The sequence below is a fragment of the Macaca nemestrina genome, chromosome 7, assembly GCF_043159975.1.
Source record: "Macaca nemestrina isolate mMacNem1 chromosome 7, mMacNem.hap1, whole genome shotgun sequence".
In the NCBI taxonomy this organism is placed as follows: Eukaryota; Metazoa; Chordata; class Mammalia; order Primates; family Cercopithecidae; genus Macaca; species Macaca nemestrina.
The window spans coordinates 12691354-12716120 of NC_092131.1; the positions used below are offsets into that span (position 1 = coordinate 12691354).

At 38.0% G+C, this 24767-nt stretch overlaps 1 protein-coding gene across 6 annotated transcripts in view; it reads left to right on the forward strand.

The window, feature by feature from the left end:
• Nucleotides 1-24767, forward strand: part of LOC105467479 (dicer 1, ribonuclease III) — a 72022-nt gene that overhangs the window by 31437 nt on the left and 15818 nt on the right. For 4 of the 6 annotated variants that reach the window (XM_011717094.3, XM_011717096.3, XM_071099653.1 and 1 more), the window contains 14 exons: nt 1850-2322; nt 8776-8908; nt 9818-10060; nt 10702-10856; nt 13254-13386; nt 14216-14291; nt 15011-15150; nt 17956-18135; nt 18361-18574; nt 18698-18851; nt 20208-20390; nt 20664-20769; nt 21200-21375; nt 22330-23104. In XM_011717094.3, the coding sequence (XP_011715396.2) occupies nt 1850-2322; nt 8776-8908; nt 9818-10060; nt 10702-10856; nt 13254-13386; nt 14216-14291; nt 15011-15150; nt 17956-18135; nt 18361-18574; nt 18698-18851; nt 20208-20390; nt 20664-20769; nt 21200-21375; nt 22330-23104 (3141 nt within the window). Of the gene's footprint in view, nt 1-1849; nt 2323-8775; nt 8909-9817; nt 10061-10701; nt 10857-13253; nt 13387-14215; nt 14292-15010; nt 15166-17955; nt 18136-18360; nt 18575-18697; nt 18852-20207; nt 20391-20663; nt 20770-21199; nt 21376-22329; nt 23105-24767 lie in introns of those variants that run through there. The other 2 variants (XM_071099654.1, XM_071099655.1) reach the window with 2 other exon arrangements.

Sequence of the window (24767 nt, forward strand, 5' to 3'; positions counted from 1 at the left end):
ATATTGAAATGAAAATATGCCTCTAATGAGGCTCTTTTTTTACATTTTAGTTTAAGGTCTTAATCTTTTTATCTCCTTAGACATTTTTCATTGAACATACCATATTAGGTTGAGTTCATTGTTACCCAATGCACATTTGTATTAAGTGTAGACTTCCCCTATCTGAACTAGCATTCATGTCATGGTTATTTAAGTATAAGGAGTGAGTCCAATTTTTGTTTCTTTTTGGTCAGATGAGTTAGTTCCTGCTCAAACCCTTGAACTAAACAAATTCTTCCACAGTTTCCTAGTGTGTGTAACTGGATATGAGCCTATTGTCTCTGAGTGGTAATGCTTTGAAAAGAGATCCCTTAGGACAGTGATCCTTCCATTGTGGGCCCCACATCCTCATCAGCAGCATCTGGGTGGGGTCCTCAGGACTGAATTTTACGGTTTGCGGAGTCTTCAGTTTGGAATTTCGACAAGCCCTGCAGTAATCTGATTCGTTAAAGCTTGAGAACCACTGCCCTAGAACTTTGCAACCATTTGTGAATGTTAACACTGTATTAAATATGGGTCTTAGTTTCTCTCCTAATGATTTTTTTTTCTGGAGCAGCAGTGCCCACATTTTTCTCAACCTTTGAAATCTTTCTTCCTTTCCTTTTCCCTTCCCTTTTCTTTCCTCTTTTCTTTCTTCCTTTCCTGTCTTTTTTTCCTCTCGCTCTCTTCCTCTCCTCTCCTCTCTTCTTTCTGTACCTCCCATCCCTCCCCCTCCTCCCCCACTCCTTCCCCTCCTCCCCGCCCTCCCCTCCCTGTCCCCCCTCCCCTCCCTGTCCCCCCCACTCCCCGTACTCTCCCTCCCCCTACTCTCCATCCCCCTACTCTCCCTCGCCCTTCTCCTCCCTCCTCCTCCCCCTTCTCCCTCCTCTTCCTCCCTCTCTTCCTCTCCCCTCCTCCTCCCCCTTCCACTTCTCCCTCCCTGCTGTCCCTCTCCCTCTCTCCCTCTCTCTCTCTCCCTCTCCCTCTCCCTCTCCCTCGATTCCTCAGTTACACCCTGGCCGTGGATTAACTTTCATCTCTCAGTTAGAGTTGTAAGACACAGCACTCTGGGAGGGTCCAGGATCAGAGTCTGAATTTAGCTGAGATGTTAACGTTGAGGAGCCCTGACCTTGTGATGGTATTTTCATTGAAATCGGGTAACAGGGGCTTTTGGAGAACTGTGACAGAGTGTGTGGAGGCTGCCCCAGTGCAGCTGTCCTATCTCCTCCTCCACTTCCAACTAATAAAGGCCTTTACTACTGTTAAGAAAGAGAGAGAGAGAGAAAGAAAGAAAGAAATTATAATAGAGACAGCTGTGCAGTGTTTTTACAATTTCACCGTGGCATCCAGAGGTGCTGACTGTAGATCGACCAAAATTCATCCGCAGTTTCTAGTCAGTATAGGGAAAAACATATAATACTGGGGGATATTGTACATAGATAAAGTTCAAGGAAAACTGTATTGCTCTTCCTTGATGCCTAAAGTTAAATTACTGTGCTACATATATGCAATTTGGCAGGAAGTAAATGATTCAGGTATAGTTCTAACTAATTACAGATCTAAAAATAGGCTTCATTAACCTCATACAATTGCATCTTTTAATTTGTGTTTGGTTATTTTATTGAAAAAAGGAGATGGTTCTAGGCATATACATATGAAATGAGCTCAAAAAGACTATTGGCCTCTCCCCCCACCTTCAAGGACTTAAGCTAAGGCTGAGTTACATTTAAGGAGTCATTTGAGAACAACTGAAATCCCAGTTAAACCCCATATGAAAATGCTACATTATTATTGTTTGGCATTAGGTTTTTTCTTTTCTTTTTTTTTGTAGATACTATCAGACTGTCGTGCCGTATTGGTAGTTCTGGGACCCTGGTGTGCAGATAAAGTGGCTGGAATGATGGTAAGAGAACTACAGAAATACATCAAACATGAGCAAGAGGAGCTGCACAGGAAATTTTTATTGTTTACAGACACTTTCCTAAGGAAAATACATGCACTATGTGAAGAGCACTTCTCACCTGCCTCACTTGACCTGAAATTTGTAACTCCTAAAGTAATCAAACTGCTCGAAATCTTACGCAAATATAAACCATATGAGCGACAGCAGTTTGAAAGTGTTGAGTGGTATAATAATAGGAATCAGGATAATTATGTGTCATGGAGTGATTCTGAGGATGATGATGAGGATGAAGAAATTGAAGAAAAAGAGAAGCCAGAGACAAATTTTCCTTCTCCTTTTACCAACATTTTATGTGGAATTATTTTTGTGGAAAGAAGATACACAGCAGTTGTCTTAAACAGGTAAATCTCTAAGTTGACTCCTTTCACATGAGAACAGGGAGGCGTCCTGTGTTGTGATGTGATGCGCTGCAGCAGCTGTGAGAGCTAGCATGAGGGTTATGTAAGTGTCCTTGACTTGGCGCCATCATTGCTGATATGTCATGCTGTCCTGGGATTGACGGAGAGGATGTTTTCCCAGAAGGCTGCTTTTCACATGGCTGATACTTTTTTTTCTTAAAGGATGCTAATCCATTCTAATCTACCTAAAATAGAGGACAATTATGGTCTTTAAAAAAATCAGTGTGCATTTAAGTAAAGCATTGTTTTATATTCAGTTTTAGATTCAATTTAGGTATTTATTAATCCTTAACTGTGTGTTAGACATTGTGTTAAGCATTTCACACCAAGTGTTCCCCTCAGGTAGTCTTAGGATAAATTTTATCTGGGTATTGTGACTAATTTTTTAATGTTGATTTTTTTTCTCTTAAAAATATTGATTCAACTTTTCAAGGCCAGGTTGGGCATGATGGGTTGTGCCTGTAATTCCAGCACTTTGTGAGCCTGAGGCAGGTAGATTGTTTGAGTTCACAAGGGGCAACACGGCGAAACCCTGTCTCTAGAAAAATTACAAAAATTAGCCAGTGGTGGTGTATGCCTGTAGTCCCAGCTACTCGGGAGGCTGTGGTGGGAGGATGGGTTGAGTCTGGGAAGCAGAGGTTGCAGTGAGCTGAGATGGCACCACAGCACTCCAGCCTGGGCAACAGAGCCAGACCTTGTCTCAAAAAATAAAGTTTTCAAGGCCACAGTGAAGAAAGTTTAGAACAATTGAATTTATTTTGGGTTGGTTCATAGACTGCATATTAAAATTTTGTGAATCAAAAGAGAATAAGAATGTTAGGGAAAGTTCTGAGATTATTAGCAAAGGTGATAATGAATCCAAATTTTAGGCTGTGGATTCCTGCTCTTTCTCCCTTCTTCAATGAAAGATTTTTTTCTAATTTGGAACCAGCCAGGGAGCTGTACTTCAGATTTCTGTCAGATGGTCACTTAATGTATAGTCCTTTTGGTTTGTGGATACTCTTTTTTTTTTTTCCTGCCAAAAAAGTCCTTATTTTGTACTTAAATCAATTTACTTTTCTATGAGGTCCATTAATTGGCCACAGTTGATCCCTAACTTTTCTGCAAGTAGTGATCTCGTAGGAAAAACTAAGCTTTGTTTCCTAAAGTAATTTGGGATTTTTTTTCTTTTTCTTTTTCTTCGCGCGCGTGTGTGTGTGTGTGTGTGTGTGTGTGTGTGTGTGTGTATGTGCGCGCGCACGCGCTTGTGCTTGCGCTTAACTGCTTCTGAATGTTTAGGGGTTTTAAAAACTTTTTTGAATAACGAGAAATTGGACTCAAGGGTAGTCATCTGGCAGTTTTTAGTCTGGTAATTTTCATAGTCATTGAGCCTGATCCTTCTGATGAATACAAAGGAAAATAACTTTAGGGACCAAATTACATTTAAATCAGAAGTTGTAGTTGGAAGGGGACCTCACTGACTATATAATCCAACCCACTTATTTTTGTAAAAATGAGAAAGAGCCTCAGGAGAGAGAGAGAGATTTGCTATAAGTTAAATTGCTAGTCAATGGCAGAGACAATTCTAGAATCCTAATATCCTGACTCCTAGTGTCCAGTTCTTTCTATCATAGTAATGCCCCTGGGCGTCACAGAACACTAGAAACCGGTGCTTTACAACAGGAAGATTGCCAGGAGACGGACCTGGGAGAGCGTGACTAAGGAGGGATTATTTCTTAGAGCAGGGTAAAGCATTTTGGGAGTCAAAAAAGTTTAATGCTGGCGCAGTTCTAAGCCTAGTTATGGACATACTCCCCGTCTCCATTTAGGATTGTATAAGGATTAAATAAATTTTCTGGGGCTTGGAGAGAAGAAATGGGGGTGTATTTTCCACCTTCCCCCTGTTTTCTACATGTATTTTTATGTAAAGATGTGCCAGTTTTTATTGCAGGAATATTAGCCTGAAAAGGTTTATCCAGAATCAGTCAAGTTACTTCCTATTGACTTTAAGGATCAGATTAATTGTGATCAACTTTCATAAAATGTGACTGGAATTTAGTGCTGTATGATGAATCAAGAGTGGTCTGAGGGTTGACTTTATGAGCAGCTAATTAAATATACAATAGACGTCTTGTTCCAGTAAGCTTTTTAATAAGCTTAGAAAAACTTCCTGAAATCCAGATTCTTTCCTTCCATCAGTTTAATGGGAGGAAAAACCCTTCTTTAGTGAATAGTTTCATGGGCATATAAGCTATTATAATGTACATGCAGTTTTCTGCTCTCCTAATTAAAAAAATAAATCACAGCCACTTCTATGTGCAGTGTAGGTATGTGCACAGTCTTATGTTTATGGGTTTCTTTGTACCTTATATTTACATAGGGGTTTGTAAGTTACTTATATTTATATATATTTAAGACGTATTCACAACACTCCATGGGGGAGGAAAGTAGATGTTCTTTCCATATTACAGATGAAGAAAACAAGCATCAGTGTGTGACCTTCCCCAAATTACACACATATCAAGTGGCAGAAAATGGCTTCCAGTCTCAAGTCTAGTATTCTTTTCACCGTGGAATATACTAGTATTGTGTGATATTGGCATTGGACAAACGTGGGTTCACATCCTGTCTCTACCCCCCCCCCCTTTTTTCCTAATAGCTTTATTTTGGAAGAATTTTAGATTTACAGAAAAGTTGGGAAAATGATACAGAGAGTTCTCATATGCCCCTCACTTAGTTTCCCCCATTGATGTTATCTCCTGTCACTGTCACAACTAAGAAAACTTAACATTGACCCGTTACTATTAACTCCAGACTTTATTTGGATTTTGACAGTTTTTCTACTAATGTCCTCTTTTTTAAAAAAATTATTTTTATTTTTTTCTAACCACTAGACAGTATGGAATAATGTCTTCTTTAATCCAAGGTGTCATATCATATTTAGTTGTCAGTATCTGCCCAGTTTCCTCTGGTCTATCACAGTTTTCACAGTTTCTGTCTTGTTTTTGATGACCTTGACAGTCTTCAGGAGTACTGGTCAGGTATTCGGTGAATGCCCCTCCATTTGGGTTTTTCTTATGTTCTTGAAGTTGGACTGGGGTGATCGGATATGGAAGAATACCATGGAGGTGACCTGCCCTTCTAGTCACTTTATATCAGGGGCTGTCATGGTATCAACCATGAAACATCACTCATCAATGGATTGTGACAGCGTTTGTCTGCTTTCTCTACTGTAAAGTTACACTTTTTCCCTTTTCTTACTCTATTTGGAAGGAAGTCTCCAAGTCTAGCCCATCCTGGTATGGAGGGATTAATCTCCACTTGCTGGAGAGGGGTGTATCTATATGTATTTAATGGAATTCTTCTGTAAGGAAAACTTGTCTAGTTTATCCTATTTATGTAACTGTCTACTTATATTTATTAATTGAATCATATATTTCAATTGGTGGTTTCATGTTTATTTTATAATTTGGGCCATAATCCAATACTATGTTATTTATTTGTTACTCAAATTGTTCCAACGGTGGCCACTGGGAGCTCTTTGAGGATAGCTCCCATGTTCCTTTGACATACCTTCATCCTTTGGTTTTTGAGCACTTTCTTTGTGATACCACGGGGTGCTCTGGGCTCTTGTATTTCTCCCTGCCTGGCCCTAGAATCAGCCATTTTGCCAAGGAGACTCGGTTTCTTTTCTACCCACTTTTTGGATGTATATTTTGTGAAAGTTATTTAACTTTTAAGTCTCAGTATGTTCATTCATAAAATGGAAATAATACCTCCCTCTTTTACTGGCTTGTTTGTAAGAGACTTTGTATTAAAAATGGCAGTTTTATCACCTGGCACACAGTAGGTGCTAATTCTTCAGCTGCTTATGCATGCATATCGGGGGTGTAGTATCAGTATGCTATTATGTAACTGTCAGTGATCTTTTTTTAGTGAGATCATAGAGGAATTATATTTGGTTTTCTCACATTGACAAGAAAGTATAAGGTGTAAGGGACACTGTTAAAGGAATTGTTGATAATGTATTTCAAGAACCTGGCAGAAATTTCAAATGATGGGTTTATATCTTTGAATTTCTTTTCCTCCTATGGTTGTCAGCATTAGTTAGCATGTTTATTCAGATCACAATTTTCTGTAATACATCTGCTAGTTTTCTGAAACTACCATACATATTTCCTATTTTTGGTTATGTTATTTTCAGTCTAATTGGGGAGGCAATGTACATATACACACAAAGTGTAGGCTATGGACTGGTGCCAGACTTTACCTCTGTCATGAGTTAAGTACAGATTGAGAAGAAGCATTTATAAACTCTTAGAGCAGTTTGACAGTAATTTTATACCTGCTGAATACAATAAAATTGATGCTTGAATTTTAATGCTTTTTAAGTTTCATTTTCTTAGTCGTTCACTTTTATGAAATTCTACAAAACTGTTTGTCTCTGATGGATTGGAAATTTAAAAAGACAACCTGGTTCTCTGCTGCAGATCATTTCAGAAACACTGTGCATTAGGGAAGAGTATACTTGATCAAACAGCTTGCTGGTGAACAGCTTGTATAAACTCAGTGTAAAAACCAAAAGAAACAAATAATACTTTGTCTTATGTTTTCTGTGGTGTTGCGAGCTCTTTAAGCAGTTTGCACTGTCCACTGTCCTCTGGGAGTTCACATGTGACTGCCTGGCTTTGTTTTCCCTGAAGCCTGTAACTTTGTCATGGGTACTGGTTACGCATGGCCGAGATTCACCAAGTAGAGAAATATATTTTTCTCTCTGAGCATTATTAGCATAGGTATATCCCATGTAATTATTGCTTACAAGAGATTTTATTTACTGTGCTTGTTGTCTCTTCTGTTCTCTGTGGTTTTGATGTGGGTTTCATTAAGGAAAAATGAATTGACTGTTGTTGCCTCTATTTCTTAGCTAATTGAAGTCTGCCAAATGGATAATTTATAATTTTGGCAAAGTAAAATACATTCTTTGCCTAATTAACAGTAACTTAAAATACATTCTAAATCTCCATTATATTCAAATTGATGCTTATTTATATAAAACTTGAAAGTATGTATTATTTCTAAGGTGATTTATTTTGTATTGTAGACTTTTGGGCATGCTATTTGTTTGCATGTAACACTGCTTTCTGTTTCATCTTAAGTTTATTAAAATAATTGAACACACCTTGGAACATAATAAGGGAGCCTCTGATTCTGAATATTTAAGTACTTGAACTGTAGAACTTGAACTACAAGCTGTAGTTTGTAGACTCCCAAACTAACCTAGACACGCAAGTGTTGTGCTGATTGGGATCAAGAGAGATTCTGGATGGGCACTTCCAGCTCTTTAATATTAGTCTGTTTCATGTATTTTTTTTAAAGAATGATTCAACTTAAAAATGCAATTTTCTATTTGGAATTTATACTATGTAGTATGACTTCAGAGAAACCATGTGGAATCGCTTATATCAGGTGTGGAACCATTTATCCCGTGTGCTGAGTTTTTGAATGTGGATATTTCCAAAATAGCTGTAATGGCAGCACTAACTGTTAACCTTCTGCACCCGTGTAATGTGATCCCGTCCTGTAGCTCTTTGCCATTTCTTAGCTAGAAGGCCAGCTTTCAGTCACAGGCACTCTGGGTTAATACAGAGGAGCAGGCAGGAAGAGAGAGCTCAGGAATCTCCTCTTTCATGACAGGGAAGGGTGGGGGATGCCTTGCCATTTCTGTGCCCCATCCTATGCTGTGCAGAATTTTGCTCAGTGGCCTGGGGACCACAAAGCATCAGGAATTGAGAGGATACAACATTTCTTTCCCATGGGCTCTTCTTCTAATGATATCAGGTGGTAGGATAAGAGGAAAAGAAATTGCAGCTGGAACTCTTTTGTTACATTTGTGGGGGGTGAAGGTTTCCTTTGGTGTTGGGCTCACTGGTCCTTTCTGTATAAGCACAGCAGGGCCTGTTGCTGAAGCTGTGCATGGTCTAGAGAAGGGTGTTGAGTTGGGAGAGGAGCGAGTGGAACTGGTAGAGGGATGAGTCGAGCTTTTTTCATTGGACGTCCTGTTCCGAGGCCAAGATCTATGAGGATGCATGTTTCTCTCTGACTAGCTCAGTCTCATCCTGGGCCACATTTCTATTAAGTCACCATTGCCAAATCAGCTGTTGGAGGTAATGTGACCATTTCATTTGTCAGTACAAACCAATCTTGTATTTGGCATTATAAGTACTTGGTCAACAGATCTATGTGGTGAAGAGTGACAGTGATTTCTGTTTAAGCAAGTTGGGGAAAAAAGGACCAAGACCGTTTTGTTAGGTATGTTGACAAAAAATACATGTACTTCCATTTTAAAGGAGACTTTAAAAACAAAAGTTTATTTTCTCTCAGCAACGTTTAACTTCCAGATGTGTGTACTTTTTTTAGATTGATAAAGGAAGCTGGCAAACAAGATCCTGAGCTGGCTTATATCAGTAGCAATTTTATAACTGGACATGGCATTGGGAAGAATCAGCCTCGCAACAAGCAGATGGAAGCAGAATTCAGAAAACAGGAAGAGGTAACTTAAAATAAGTGTACAATAACAGTTTTCAGGACATATACAGACACAGTGCCCATAGGGTCTCCCTTTTTTCAGAGTTCCCCAGAATTATTATTATTTTTTGTGTTAGGGAATACTTCTTCATATATTAGAGCAGCTGTCCACATGAGGTAGCTGTATAGTGATTTATGTGCTCAGAATTAGAATAGCTATCTGGCAAACCAAATTTGTGTCTTAATTGCCATCACCCAGCTTATTTTCTGTGATTGGATTGATGTCACACAACTGCATTTCATGGAAAGACAAAGCATGTATGACTTTAACTCTTGTACATTCCATATGACTATGAATTAACAAACTGAAATCTTTTCCTAGAAAGTGTTTTCTTTTTTTCATTTAAAGGCCTATTTTGTTTGAATTCTTAAAAAAAACAGCACTATATTTTGTAGATTTTAGCTTAAATGTTGTTGTGCTTTTTAAGGTCTTAATACAGGAAACAGCATTGTAAAGATGCTAAAACCTAATACCATGTTCTGGCTTGTACACAAAAACCTATTTAAAGTTTATTATTTAACTTAAAATTAGCAGAATAATTCCTGTTGAAGGCCTTTTCTACATTGTAGCTGTTTGATAATCTCCAAGTTTGGAGAGTCCAGGAGCCAGTCTAATAGATCTAACTGTCTGAAAACTAGCTTATATTACCATTTAATTTATCCTGAATTTGTTAAATCAGCTTCTTTGTCCAGGTTTCCATGCATCCTGAGTTTTCAGTGATACTGTCATCTTCTTTAGCCTGGCCTTAAGGATTTAGAAGGCCCAAGAGCATGTGTGTCAGAAATAACAGTTGTCATTTACTTTTAGTATGTTTTTTTTTTTGTTTTGGAAATTTTCTTAGAAGTGCTTTTCTTGGTGGATTTTTTTTTTCAGGTACTTAGGAAATTTCGAGCACATGAGACCAACCTGCTTATTGCAACAAGTATTGTAGAAGAGGGTGTTGATATACCAAAATGCAACTTGGTGGTTCGTTTTGATTTGCCCACAGAATATCGATCCTATGTTCAATCTAAAGGAAGAGCAAGGGCACCCATCTCTAATTATATAATGTTAGCAGATACAGACAAAATGAAAAGTTTTGAAGAAGACCTTAAAACCTACAAAGCTATTGAAAAGGTAAGATCAACAGATTAATATATGCTGGCAGATTGGGAAAAAAAATTAATATGGTTTATTTGTTATTCTTTGTATCCATAGAAACAGATAATGAGTTTTATCTACAGGCAATAATCTCAAAAGAGATGTACCCTGTGTACATTGTAAGGAAGTTGAGAATGATTACAAAGACCCAGCAGTGTTATACAAAGTGTTTGAAAGGGCACAATAAGATAACAGTGAAAATGGCCATCACATACGTTATTGGGGATGAATGTCTGGGAAATTGCATTGTAAATATGGACAGTAACTGTTGACTGCTTACGTTATTGAGTGATTGGAAAATGATGACATGGTAGTTACATTCAGAAAGACTGACAGTCATGTGTACGTGTGTGTGTGTGTGTGTGTGTGTGTGTGTGTGTGTGTATGTAGGCACGGTACAGTATAGACTTTGTACCATATGGGGAGGGTCTCCATATTATTGGAACTGGGAGGCATTTATTGGAAGAAGGTGTCTGCAGCTGGTGACTTTGGAGTATTGAAGTATGTTTAGGAGAGAGAGATATTTTCAAGAGAGTTTTTTCTGTAGGTACAGAGGCAGACAGCATGCGGCAAAGAAGATGTGTTTTCATCATAAGTTCTGTTTTTCAAATGTTCAGATCTTGAGAAACAAGTGTTCCAAGTCGGTTGATACTGGTGAGACTGACATTGATCCTGTCGTGGATGATGATGACGTTTTCCCACCATATGTGTTGAGGCCTGACGATGGTGGTCCACGAGTCACAATCAACACGGCCATTGGACACATCAATAGGTATGGCATCATATCATTTGTGTGGAAAACCTGGGAATATTGCACAGTTTAAGTCTAAACCTGTACATTTTGTATTGTTTACATTTTGCGGTTACCAGTCTTCTCTTAGACGGGCCATATTTTCGATAAAGAAAAGTTACTTTTTTCATTTTTTTTAATCAAAAGGCAAAAACAGTATTGTGCAGCAATAAAAGTTCAGTATTCCTTGGCAAGGCTAACATGATGAAGGCATTTTAAATTAGGTTTAATTTAATTTTATAATTCTCACCAATTTTTTTCTAAATCCTGAAATTTTTTGTTTTGTGCCATAACCATTGGGTAATGTTGAATTTTCCCCTAGCAATAAAGTAACATTGTATTTTTGGGTACATTGTAATTTACTTTGTCCAGAACTGATAAAATTTCTAGGAGCCAAGAAGAGCAGATTCTTTGCTGGATTATATATCAGGATAATTTCTATTCAGAGATGAAATAAAAGAGCAAGTATAAGATTTTCTTTGTAACCTTTTATTTTGAAACAATTTCAAACTTTAAAGTGTGCAAGAATACTAGAATTCGCATATGCCCTTCACCTAGACACCAAGAGAGACTCATTCAGTTTCATGAGAATGTTCTTTGTAGCCAAAGAATCCACCTTAGTGTCAGGAGTTGTCCTCATGCCCTGTTGTCACATCTTCCTAAATCTCCTTCAATCTGGAACCGTTCTTTAGTTTCTCCTTGACTTTAATGACCTTGAAACTTTGGAAGATGATAGGCCGTCATTTTGTAGTCTGACTCTCAGTCTGGGTTTGTCTGATATTTTCTCATGATGAGACCCAGGTTACACGTTTTTGGGCAGCACGTCACTGAAATGATGGTGTCTTCTCCTCATCCCAGCTTACCAAGTTGCACACCATGTTGATTTGTGTCCTTTCCGGTGGTAACTTAGATCACTTGAGTGACGTCTGCCAGTTTTCTCTACTGTAAAGTTCCCTTTCACCTCTTTTATTATTAGTAAATATTTCATGGGGAGATACGTTGTATAAAAATGTATTCCTCTTCCAAGTTTGATTCATTAGTGTAAGCATTCTTTGATATTTCTGGCCCAAATTGATTATTACTATGATGGCTACTAACTCCATTATTTCTGTATTTATTAGTTGGCATTCTACCATCCATTTCTTCTCTCCATTTATTCATTCTTATATTATCATTTTTTAATGTCAACGTGAACTTATAGACTCCTGTTTTATTTAATGGGTTATAATCTGTCATTATCATTTACTGTTTGTTTTGATGTTAAAATTGTTTCATATTTGGCCAGTGGGAACCCCTTAAAGCTAGTTTCTGTGTCTTTTTAACATCTCACTATTATTCATTGAACACTTCCTTGTTTTATGGCACAAGACATTCTAGACTGCCCTAGCCTTGATGTTGGCAATTTCCTTAAATTTAGTGGAGAATGAGTTGTGGTTAGAAACCAAGAACTGGATACTAAATTTATTCATTGCTACCGAGGTGTTGCTGCTGCCAGGCTTTTGAGTGGACAGAGCTAGAATGTTTGTTTGTTCATGTTTACATCTGTATTTGTTTCAGTGTCTATCTGTTGATACCTGCATTTTCAGTGTGACGCTAGAGGTTTCATTCTAGATTTCCTCTTTTCTGTCTTTGTACCTCGTTTCTCTAATAGTCAGAAGTTTGGCTCCCATTGTCCTCAAAATAATTAGTGTTCAGTCTTCCTGTATGTAGCTAGTCTTCCTGCTCTGTAGGACTGCCCCTGTGGTCAGGTGCCCTTGCTGCACAGGTCACAACCTCACAGGGCTGCTGCCCATTCCAGCACCCTCCTGATGTGAGTCCTGTCCCAGCATCCCTTTCTGGGCTAGCTTTCTGCCCTGCTCCAACCTTCCCTAGTGCTCTTGCTCAGTGAGCTGCTAGTTCTGCTGTCCTTTTTGTGTCAGCACTGGGCTGTCCCGCCCTCTTCTGATGCCTTCCTTGCACGTGTGCTGGTAGTTGGTGGCACATATAAGATGATTAAGGAGAAAACGTTGGCAGTGTGTTTTCTTACTGGATTCTGAACAATACTTTGTGCTCTATTATGGTAACACTCAACACATGTGGCTATCAAAATTCAATTTAAAATAAAATAAAAAATGGAGTTTCATAGTTGTACTTGTCACATTTCAAGTGCTCACCAGCCACTGCCCTGCTGGGCATCGAAGATATGGAACATGTTTGCAGAGTTCTGTTAGACAACACTGTTCTGTCTTGTTCAAAGTTTGAAGCAGTAAAGTTTAAATGCCACATATAAATACAAAATCAGTAGAGTGGAAGAGGCACATGACAAATCAAACTTGAGGTTGTAAATATCAATATTTTCTCAGTTGTATATTCAGCCTCAGACTTTCTTTTTCTTCACAGATACTGTGCTAGATTACCAAGTGATCCATTTACTCATCTAGCTCCTAAATGCAGAACCCGAGAGTTGCCTGATGGTACATTTTATTCAACTCTTTACCTGCCAATTAACTCACCTCTTCGAGCCTCCATTGTTGTAAGTTTAGAAAAAGAAATGATTGTTATATTTTAAAATATGTCATTAGTGGATTTTTTTTCAGCTTTTCTAAGACTTGCAATTTATAGGGAAATTTGATTTTAAAATCTGCTTTCATGAGCAGGAGCCTTGTGTTGACAGACCAAAAATAAAAATAAAAACAAATTTACTTCAAAAGTAGATTTATAGATCACTTTTGTAGTCATCTACATGTTCGTATTTGTAATAGACTGTCTAATTTACAGATACTTAGAACCGGACTAGGTGATCTCTGAAGTTTCTTCTAAGGTGTTACTAACATGCACATTTTTGACAGTCATTCAACTGTGGCTTAGACACTTAGAGTGATATAAAATGTATTATGCATTGTCCTAGTTATTTTGTTGGTGACTCAAAAATCTGCTTTGTGTAATACTGTTCTTGGTCCCAGTACTGATTTCCAAATATTCCAAGATGACTAATTTCTATTGCACATAAAAAGCTGCTCAGTACTATTAATGTTACAGCTGTGTTTTGATAAATCTTTTTGTTACATATTTATTGATTAGTAAAAATAAGATACTTTAAATTCTTACTGAAATTTAAATTCATCAAAATTGTAAAATCTTAATTATGACTTAGTTTTTACTGGGCAGGACTTCTAAAGATGAACATTTCAAATATGGAGATTAGAATTTTTAAAAACTTGCTGGAATTTTTAAAAATAAAGAATTTTGTTTTGGCAAATTGAACTTTAAAGATGTTGGGGCAGTGGTTTCATAGGTGTTTCATGTGCTAGAGGTAATATAGCAATGTGCATATACAATGGAAAGGTTTTTGTTATTTTCAGGGTCCACCAATGAGCTGTGTACGATTGGCTGAAAGAGTTGTAGCTCTCATTTGCTGTGAGAAACTGCACAAAATTGGTAAGGATGTTTGAAAATCATATACAAATAAAAATAAATTGCAACTATTGTAAAAAAAAAAAGCATATAGAGGACTTTATAGATCTCTAAGGATTTTGTAGAGCTATTCACTTGCTGCTCTTAGTGTGCTTTGGTGAATATAAATATAAGTGTTAGTAACTTGAAGATCCTACAGTGTTGTGGGAGCTCTTTATTTTCCATAGCTTAACTGTAAACAACTGTCATTTATTTGCTCTCTTTAATGACTCCTTTTAAATACATAAAGGTATTTTTGTAATTGTTGAATCATGCACCATGAACACTTGTGTTTTAATATATGAGTCTCTCAAGTTAGTCTATACTAGTACAGAAATCAATCCTTTTTTAAAAATGGACTCAGTTTCTTTTTTTTTTTTCCCTCAATCCTGCTCCTTCTGTGTAAGTGAACCCATTTTCCATGGCCATTTTATTTAGCATTGATATGTGCTAATGTCATGTTTAGATGTTTTTGTTTCTGAGCCTTAGAACAGAATTTGCAGTCCTGCTCATATTGGTACATATGGATGCCAAAATAGACTTTGCCTGAAGTGTGAATCTGATTACATTTACATTGTGAAAGGCAAAGGTGCTTTAGTTTCCATGACTTTTCCAGGTCCTTCTAACATAGTTCTATTCTAGATTCTTTACTGATTAAATAGTTAAAATCTGGATTGTGTTAATTCTCTCTTTAAATTTCTTAGGGGAACTGGATGACCATTTGATGCCAGTTGGGAAAGAGACTGTTAAATATGAAGAAGAGCTTGATTTGCATGATGAAGAAGAGACCAGTGTTCCAGGAAGGCCAGGTTCCACGAAACGAAGGCAGTGCTACCCAAAAGCAGTTAGTATTGGTTAGAACAGAGTAAAAATCTAGCATTTCTGACTTTGTTTTCTGCTACATCACATCTCAGCTCCTCTGCTTGGCTGACTTCCCACACCCTTGCAGTTTGGCCCACTCTGGATCTCAGCTCCTTTCTCCAATTCACAGCTTCTCTCAGATCAGCGTCTTTCCTTCCTTATGTAGACTGTGTGCTCTTCCACTTCAGAGGTTGCTTTTATTTTTCTTCTCAAAAGGATTCTTGGACCCATCTCTCATATTCTATCCAGAATGAGGTTATTTGATTTAAATAGACATTCTTTGTTTCATTCATTTTAGTGGTGTGATTCTTGTTTTACTTATGATTTGGGGCTAAGACAGAAGAGGATTTGTATGATAAAATAAGCAAGTGAAAAGATGCCCTCTCAAGATGACAGGTACACTGGAAGGTAGAAGCACAAATACCTGTCAAGAGTTAGGATGTGGGCCATTGGGAATCAAAATAAGTTATTTCCATGGGCTGTTTCCCCCTCAATCTGTGGGCATCCTAGAGAGCTCACCCATGAAAGCATCTCTAAATCTGACTTCTAGTAATAGACATACTTGGCTGAAGTATTTATTTTAAAAATATTTGTTAATATTTTTACCTCATAAGAACCCCAAGCAAAAGCAGAATTTTGCTATGTGTAGTAGTCCCGCTTACCCTTGGAGGCTATGTTCCAAGACCCGCACTACTAAATGCAGTGGAAACTGCAGATAGTACCGATCCTCCAACAGCTCAACGTTGTTTCATTAGAACGTCGACGAGGAAAAAAAATTCATTCCCAGCCAGGGCCACTGTCTCTGTGTGGAGTTGGCACATTCTCCTCATGTCTGCTTACTCCGGTTTCCTGCTACATCCCAAAGCTGTGCACATCAGGTGAACTGACATGTCTGCGCTGCCCCACTGTGAGTGAGCATGGGGATGCGTGTGCATGTGCCCTGCCACAAAGTGGTGTCCTCTCCGGGATGGGTTCCCGCACGGGGCCCTGAGCTGCCAGGATAGACTCTGGAACCCTTGGCCCTGAACTGGAATAAGTGGGTGAATAATCATCTTCCTTGTTTTTATTCATCTTTCTTAATTGTATCTATAGTTCACATTTCTTTTAATGCTTAACATTAAAAGTGTTTTTTTAATTTAGAAATTTGGTGATGTTTTTGTGATCAGAAATATGCTGGAAGAATTTAACTGGTTTATGTCAATTAGCCTGTGGGAAAATTGGTTTCTTTCTACCAATTGGTTGTTTCCCTTAGCCAGTTTCTAAGAACCTGCCACAGACATTAAGCGAGGACTTATAGCATATATTATGCTTTTAAAAATATGTTTATACATATTTATGATAGTTTAAGATATAAATTAGGCACAGTAATAACAAAATAGAACAATTGTAACCATATACTATAATAAAAGTTACGTGAATGTGGTCTCTCTCAAAATACTGTCCTGTACACACCTATTACTGGACCGTGACTGACCTCAGGTTCTGAAGCCATGGGGGCTGCAGATAAGCAGGGACTGCTGTGCTTGTATCTCAGCTTAAATATGTGGTTCTTTGGTTTTACTTACGCAGTTTTACCGAGTTTTTGCTTTATACAATTTTGCATCCAGCTTAGCATTTTCAGGATTCAGAATCATGTTAGTTTTTAAAAAATCATGAATATTACCCATCTTCCCAAAATGCATGTTTCCCTCATACCAAATTTTCACATGAGACTAGTTTCATGTGATAAAGTCGTTAATGATAAGTGTTTCGAAAAGCATAGTATTGGCTGGGTGTGTGGTGGCTCACACTTGTGATCCCAGCATTTTGGGAGTCTGAGGCAGGAGGATCACTTGAGGTCAGGAATCCGAGACCAGCCTGGTCAACATGGTGAGACCTTGTCTCTACAAAAAAAGAAAAGCATAGCACTGCTTGGCATCCTGTTTAATTAATAGATACATTCTTTATTTTCTGATTCTCTGTTAAATATAATGGTCTCTTTTACCAGCATTTTTGTACCTTTTAACTACAGGTGCAGTTCTTTTTCATTGAACCTCAGGAACTGCAAGACCATAATCTGAAGGATTGTGTTAATATTGAAAGCCTAGCAGCAATCTCCATTTAATTATGGTTCACTCACATAATGAGGTAGCCATTGCAAATGATGATATTGGTTCATATTGACTCTGACAGATATTCTCTTTATAGTAATGGGATAAAAATCAGGCTATCTCACAGACACACACATGCCCTAATATATACTAGTGTTGTGTGATTTTATTTGTATTGAAAAATATAAATGTATATATGTTTCTTTACATTTATACATTAAAAAGAGACTAGGAAATTATACAGTATATCAAAATGTTAATAAAGGCTGTCTTTGAGTGATAGGATTATATGTAATTTTTTAAAAATTTGCCTAACTTTATTTTCTGATACTCTACAGTTAGTACTTAAAAAGCCTAAGGAAGAGATGAGTTTTCTTGTCAAAAGAAATAGATCAAATGAATAGTATTTTTAAAAAGGCCCTGCAGTGTTGAATTGTTTTATATATAATTTTGGTATTAGGTATATAGTCAACAGTGCATTATAGTGTATGTGAACTTGGGCCACTATCAGCAGCCCTGGCCTGAGATCCACTGACTTACCCCGCAGGGTTAAGTAATTAAGAGGTGTCATGCCTTGGGTATTTTCTTAGCTTTTTCTCACCAGCTTTTAGTAAAGCCAAAATTAGTTTTCTTGCTGACATCTGGAAAAGAGGCTAATATACTTGAGCATGACACTTAATTTTCCTTTCCACCTCTAGATTCCAGAGTGTTTGAGGGATAGTTATCCCAAACCTGATCAGCCCTGTTACCTGTATGTGATAGGAATGGTTTTAACTACACCTTTACCTGATGAACTCAACTTTAGAAGGCGGAAGCTCTACCCTCCTGAAGATACCACAAGATGCTTTGGAATACTGACAGCCAAACCCATACCTCAGGTAGATATTTCATAATGACTACTTATGTCAAAAACATCTTGCTTAGGAAAAGAAAAAAGAACTAGTAGAAAGTACCTTTTTTTACCTCAGTATGTTTAATATTTAAAGATGAAGGTGCCTCTTCTATTTCTGCACTGGAAAGCATCATTTCTCTTCTGAAGTTAACTGTAATGGAATAAAATACCTGTTAATTTTGAGGGGTGCTTTATGTTTCCTTTTGCTAAGATTCCACATTTTCCTGTGTACACACGCTCTGGAGAGGTTACCATATCCATTGAGTTGAAGAAGTCTGGTTTCATGTTGTCTCTACAAATGCTTGAGTTGATTACAAGACTTCACCAGTATATATTCTCACATATTCTTCGGCTTGAAAAACCTGCACTAGAATTTAAACCTACAGACGCTGATTCAGCATACTGTGTTCTACCTCTTAATGTTGGTAAGAAAAAAATCTCTTACTTTGATGACTCTAAATTAGATACATATACAGATATACAGCTTAGGTATGAAACTTATCTGTATCTTGTTTTAACAAGCTAAAGAATCGTTTTTCTCTTCTAAGTTAATGACTCCAGCACTTTGGATATTGACTTTAAATTCATGGAAGATATTGAGAAGTCTGAAGCTCGCATAGGCATTCCCAGTACAAAATATACAAAAGAAACACCCTTTGTTTTTAAATTAGAAGATTACCAAGATGCAGTTATCATTCCAAGGTAGGTATTTAAATGGAAAGAAAAATGATGGTGATACTTTGTTTTAAAAGATGCACTAGGTCGGGCTCAGTGGCTCATGCCTGCAATCACAGCACTTTGGGAGGCCGGGGCGGGTGGATTATGAGGTCAGGAGATCGAGACCATCCTGGCCAGCATGGTGAAGCCTCAACTAAAAATACAAAAAATTAGCCAGACGTGGCGGTGCACGCCTGTAGTCCCAGTTACTCGGGAGGCTTGAGGCAGGGCAATCACTTCAAGCTGGGAGGTAGAGATTGCAGCAAGGGGAGATCGTGCCACTGCACTCCAAGACACAGCAAGACTCTCAAAGAAAAAACACTTATTCACGTGGGAATATAAGTGGGCTGTGACTTTAGCATTGTAATTACTAATAGGAAATATATTAGTTCGTCAGGCATGGTGATGCATGCTGTAATCATAGCTACTCGGGGCTGAGGTGGGAGGATTGCTTCAGTCCAGGATTTGTAGGCTGTGCAGTAAGCTGTGATCACACCACTGCACTCCAGCCTGGTCAACAGATCGGGGGAAGAAAAAGAAAGAAAAAAAAATATAGGTAATTTCTTAAGGTTGACCTGTTCTCTCCAGTTTACTTGCTTACAAAATAAAACCTAAAACATTATAGATAAGGAATTTTCCTTTGTAAAGGGTCAGATAATTTAATGTTGGTAGGCTTTCTTCTTAAAATCTCCATCCTTTTAGTCTCCAAAGTCTTATAGAATTTGATTATAATGATTTCATTTCTTAAAATTTTTATAAGGAATATTAAGCTCTATGAAAATAGTAAATCCAGAATGATTTTCTTTTCTATAAAAGTTTAGGGGATGGAGTTTTGGGGCAATAAAATACAGACAGTTTTCAAATAATTATAGTACTAGTTATAATTCATCTTTGATTTTTTTTTCCTTTTTGCACCTCAAAACCATATTTTAGTTATCAGGACTATCGTAGTCATAGATGATGCAGTAATACGTTTTATATGACAAGTATCTTTAATGTTTAGCATTAGTAATATGCAAAGTATTTATTTGCATAGTGTACATTTTTTACACTGTTTATATTGATAAAATAGATATGTAAAGGTGCCATTTAGCTTCATGTGTTATCAAAATGTAGATATTTAGAACAAGAATAATAATAAAGTGGGACAATAATGTGTCTGTTTTTACTTAATAAAAATACAGTTGTTATATACTTGAAATATATTTGGAATAAAAATTTTTACTTATTTTTAATCTTTTGAATTCTTAATCATAATTTCCATACTAAAAACAGTTGTGTTTTGAGAACAGTTGATTTAAACCAAAAAGCAACTGATTATTTTTTGTTTTTCTTTTTTAGATATCGCAATTTTGATCAGCCTCATCGATTTTATGTAGCTGATGTGTACACTGATCTTACCCCACTCAGTAAATTTCCTTCCCCTGAGTATGAAACTTTTGCAGAATATTATAAAACAAAGTATAACCTTGACCTAACCAATCTCAACCAGCCACTGCTGGATGTGGACCATACATCTTCAAGGTAAGAAGCTTCAGAGATGACAGTTGGAATTGCACTTGAGGCATTCTTACCAGACATCACTAGACACGCAGAGGTTCACTGTCTGCCTGCCTACTCGTGGACTCTCTGAAATCAGGAGATGCTTTGCACACAAACTTGCCTAAGGGGTAGCCCAGGAGGCTGCAATTTAAATGAGCTCTTCAGATGATTTTCGAGCACAGTGAAGTTGGAGAACCACTATGAATATGTATGCATTTTTGTGTGTTTGATAAAATTGTTTTGGAATTCTTACAGACTTAATCTTTTGACACCTCGACATTTGAATCAGAAGGGGAAAGCTCTTCCTTTAAGCAGTGCTGAGAAGAGGAAAGCCAAATGGGAAAGTCTGCAGAATAAACAGGTAATGATAGTTCATTGTACTAGCATAACTTAGTATTTGTTTGGGTATTAAAGATTATTAAAGATAAGTTTGAATTTTATCTTATCAAGTTTAATGCATGATTCGTTGATTTTTTTAGAAGTTACCTAATCCTCAGATTTTGTTTTGTTTTAATCAGTATTATTGTTGAATGTTATTTGAATGTTCTTTTTGGTAAGTATTGAGAGTTTTGTTTTTATACTTAGCCTATTAATATATCACAAAATCATTCTCATAAATCCTGTGATAAATCCCATTTGGGCTTAGGGATTATTTTTACAAATATTTTTTAAAATTTAAGTTTTACTAGCATTTATGATTTTCTTTATCCATTAGTGAAATTGGTCTTTTTTTAAAATTCTTTTGTGTGTGCGCTTTGTATTTATCTGTCCGTTTTTCCCCTTACTTGAAGATACTGGTTCCAGAACTCTGTGCTATACATCCGATTCCAGCATCACTGTGGAGAAAAGCAGTTTGTCTCCCCAGCATCCTTTATCGCCTTCACTGCCTTTTGACTGCAGAGGAGCTGAGAGCCCAGACTGCCAGCGATGCTGGCGTGGGAGTCAGATCACTTCCTGCGGATTTTAGGTATGCCTGTGCAGTCGGCCAGAAAGAACACAGATCATGAGATCCTGGTTGCAGAAGAACAGAATTCAGTTAAAATTGTATATAACATAATTCTTAGTAGAAAGAAAATATAGATATCGTTTGTTCTTGTCAAGTCTCAGAGGGAGATGAGAATCTGAGGTCAGAAATAACCATTACTACTTAAGCTGTAACAGTTGGAGTGAGAATGAATTTGTTTTTTGTTACTGCATCAGCATTTTCAATCTGTTTTTGTTTTAAAAATCCAAACATATGTTAAAAACAATAACCTTAGAATGTTCTTTGTCTTCATTATTTTCTTCCCATTGGTAAAATCTCTGCATTCTAAAAAAACTATTGGCTTAAGCACTCACATTAATTTTGGTTATCCAATTGGCAATATCACGACTGTTCTAGGGACTGAAGGAATTTTAAAATATAATAGGAATAACCACAGTATTTATTGAGTAGTTACTACAGGGCCAAACACTAGCTTAAATGCTGTACCCTGTGTCAATTAGCTCATTTAATCATTAAGACAGTGCTGTGAGATAGGAATTGTTAGCCCTTTTCTCAGGTGCAGAAGCTGAGGCACAGAGAGTTTATGTAAGTTGCCCAAAGTTACTCAGTGGGTTAACCAGAGTGCCTGGGATTCCAACCCATGAAGCTAGGCCCCAGGTCCTGCAGGATGCCTGCAAGCTTCATGACATTCTTAACTACCACACCTAGAGTCTAGGGCCGGGGATTAGCAGTAGAGAAAACCATGTCCCACTTTATAATTTACATTGTGCAGAATTCCAAATAATGTTAAATTCTGGCTTGGAAACTTACTTCTCTTCTAAAGTTTAGGAGTACATTTTTGGGATCTTTGTTTTTGTTTTTAAATTCAAATTGCTGTTGCTCTCAGCCTAGCTGTCTCGAAGAATCTGATATAAAGTTATAAAAATGTCTTTGCAGATACCCTAACTTAGACTTCGGGTGGAAAAAATCTATCGACAGCAAATCTTTCATCTCAATTTCTAACTCCTCTTCAGCGGAAAATGATAATTACTGTAAGCACAGCACAATTGTCCCTGAAAATGCTGCACATCAAGGTGCTAATAGAACCTCCTCTCTAGAAAATCATGACCAAATGTCTGTGAACTGCAGAACGTTGCTCAGCGAGTCCCCTGGTAAGCTCCATGTTGAAGTTTCAGCAGATCTTACAGCAATTAATGGTCTTTCTTACAATCAAAATCTCGCCAATGGCAGTTATGACTTAGCTAACAGAGACTTTTGCCAAGGAAATCAGCTGAATTACTACAAGCAGGAAATACCCGTGCAACCAACTACCTCATATTCCATTCAGAATTTATACAATTATGAGAACCAGCCCAGCGATGAATGTACTCTCCTGAGTAATAAATACCTTGATGGAAATGCTAACAAATCTACCTCAGATGGAAGTCCCATGATGGCCGTAATGCCTGGTACGACAGACGCTATTCAAGTGCTCAAGGGCAGGATGGATTCTGAGCAGAGCCCTTCTATTGGGTACTCCACAAGGACTCTTGGCCCCAATCCTGGACTTATTCTTCAGGCTTTGACTCTGTCAAACGCTAGTGATGGATTTAACCTGGAGCGGCTTGAAATGCTTGGCGACTCCTTTTTAAAGCATGCCATCACCACATACCTGTTTTGCACTTACCCTGATGCTCATGAGGGCCGCCTTTCATATATGAGAAGCAAAAAGGTAAGAGATGATTTTTTTATTTTGAGCAGTTAATTATTCAGTGTGCCTGAAAGTGGTTTGCAGCGTTGGATAATCTCAGAGGATGAGAACGTATCATGCTCAGAAATTGCTGCACTGGCTGAGCACAGCTGCTCCCTTGTTCTAGCAGGGCCAGCGAAAGCCTGTGGCAGAACTACCTGGCAGTAGATGACTATTGCTTTACATCGACCCCACACTCAAGTTTTGGGGCTTGGCTGATCTCCATGCGTCTTACTTTTTTATTGAAATTCAGTTCAAAGGAAACTATGCAGGAGTGTATACCTCTTGATCCCGATTTGAAGAAATGTGCATTGTAGTCAGTCAAGGAGCTTCTGCTTTGTTGAATTAAACGTTTATTTGAGAGGGTACATCTTGGCTTACAAGGCGTATAGACAGGAGTAAGACGCAAGTCTTGTGGAGGGGCTCATCTCCAAAGTTTTGGAGAGTGGAGGGGAGAGAGTAGCAACAGGCTTCACAGAGCTTGACTGCCGTCCAATGTGAAGAGGGTGACACCGGAGTTGTGAGTAATAAACGCTCCATAGCTCCGAGGAAGAGCGGGCTCTTAAGCTCAGCATGGACTGAGACTTAAGAAAAGGAATGAAGGTAAGATAGTCAAGTTATGGTGGGAAAAAATGGAAAAAGAAGTGTCACCAGGCAACATGAGCCTCCTGGACAAATACCTTAGAGAGCTGCCGATCACTTGCAGCACTTAGAAGGAAGGAAGGAGCATCACTGTTGAATCAAGGATGGCATCAATGGAGGAGGCAAGTTGACAGTGCATAAGCAAAGTGAACAGATGGCAGAGCATGTCAGTGTCAGGGAAGCAGCCGTGGCAGCAGTCGGAAGTGTGGAAATACCTGAGAAAAGGCTTGAAAAGGCAGGTATGGTGAAGCGGTGTCGTGGAAGGCCTTGAATGCTGGGCTGAGGAGTTTGCACGTGTTTTGAGTGTTGTAGGCACTGTTGAAGGAATTTGGAGCAAGGAACTATTAATAAAGTGGTAGTTTAAAATGATTAATCTGGTAGCAGAATGTAGTGTGAGTTGAAAAGCAAATCCAAACCAACAGCAGAAGCAGAAAATGTTATAGAACTAGAGTTCTGGTAGAGAGGAAGGGGCTGAGGTGAGTGAGAAGAAATAATTTTAGCTAACAGTTTAAAAGTGCTTACTCTGCACTACTCTAAAAGGTAATCGTATACACACACACGTACACACACATGTACACACACACACATATATACATATATATAAGCCTAATTTAATTTTTACAATTCTGAGAGGTGGAAACTTTAATTTTCCCCATTTTATAGGTGAAGATAGGCTAGAGAAGTTAGCTTGCCCAAGGTCACTTGGCAAGCAAGTGGCAGAGCTTGGGTTGAATCCAGACAGCCTGGCTTTGGAGACCTTGCTCTTCCCCATCACACTAGCCGCTTGGGATACAACTATCACAACAGGCAGCACACCAAGCATTTCCCCGGTGTTCACTCGTTTACTCTTCTCTAAGCCTCTGGGAAAGAGCCGACACATCCCTGTTTTGCAGATGAGGGGACTCACACTTAGTCGAATGGGCTTCTGTCAGGTCACCTAACTGTTCATCCAGGAGAGTCGGGAGTGTGTCCGAGGTCTCCCAGGATGATCTTGAGGTGGACT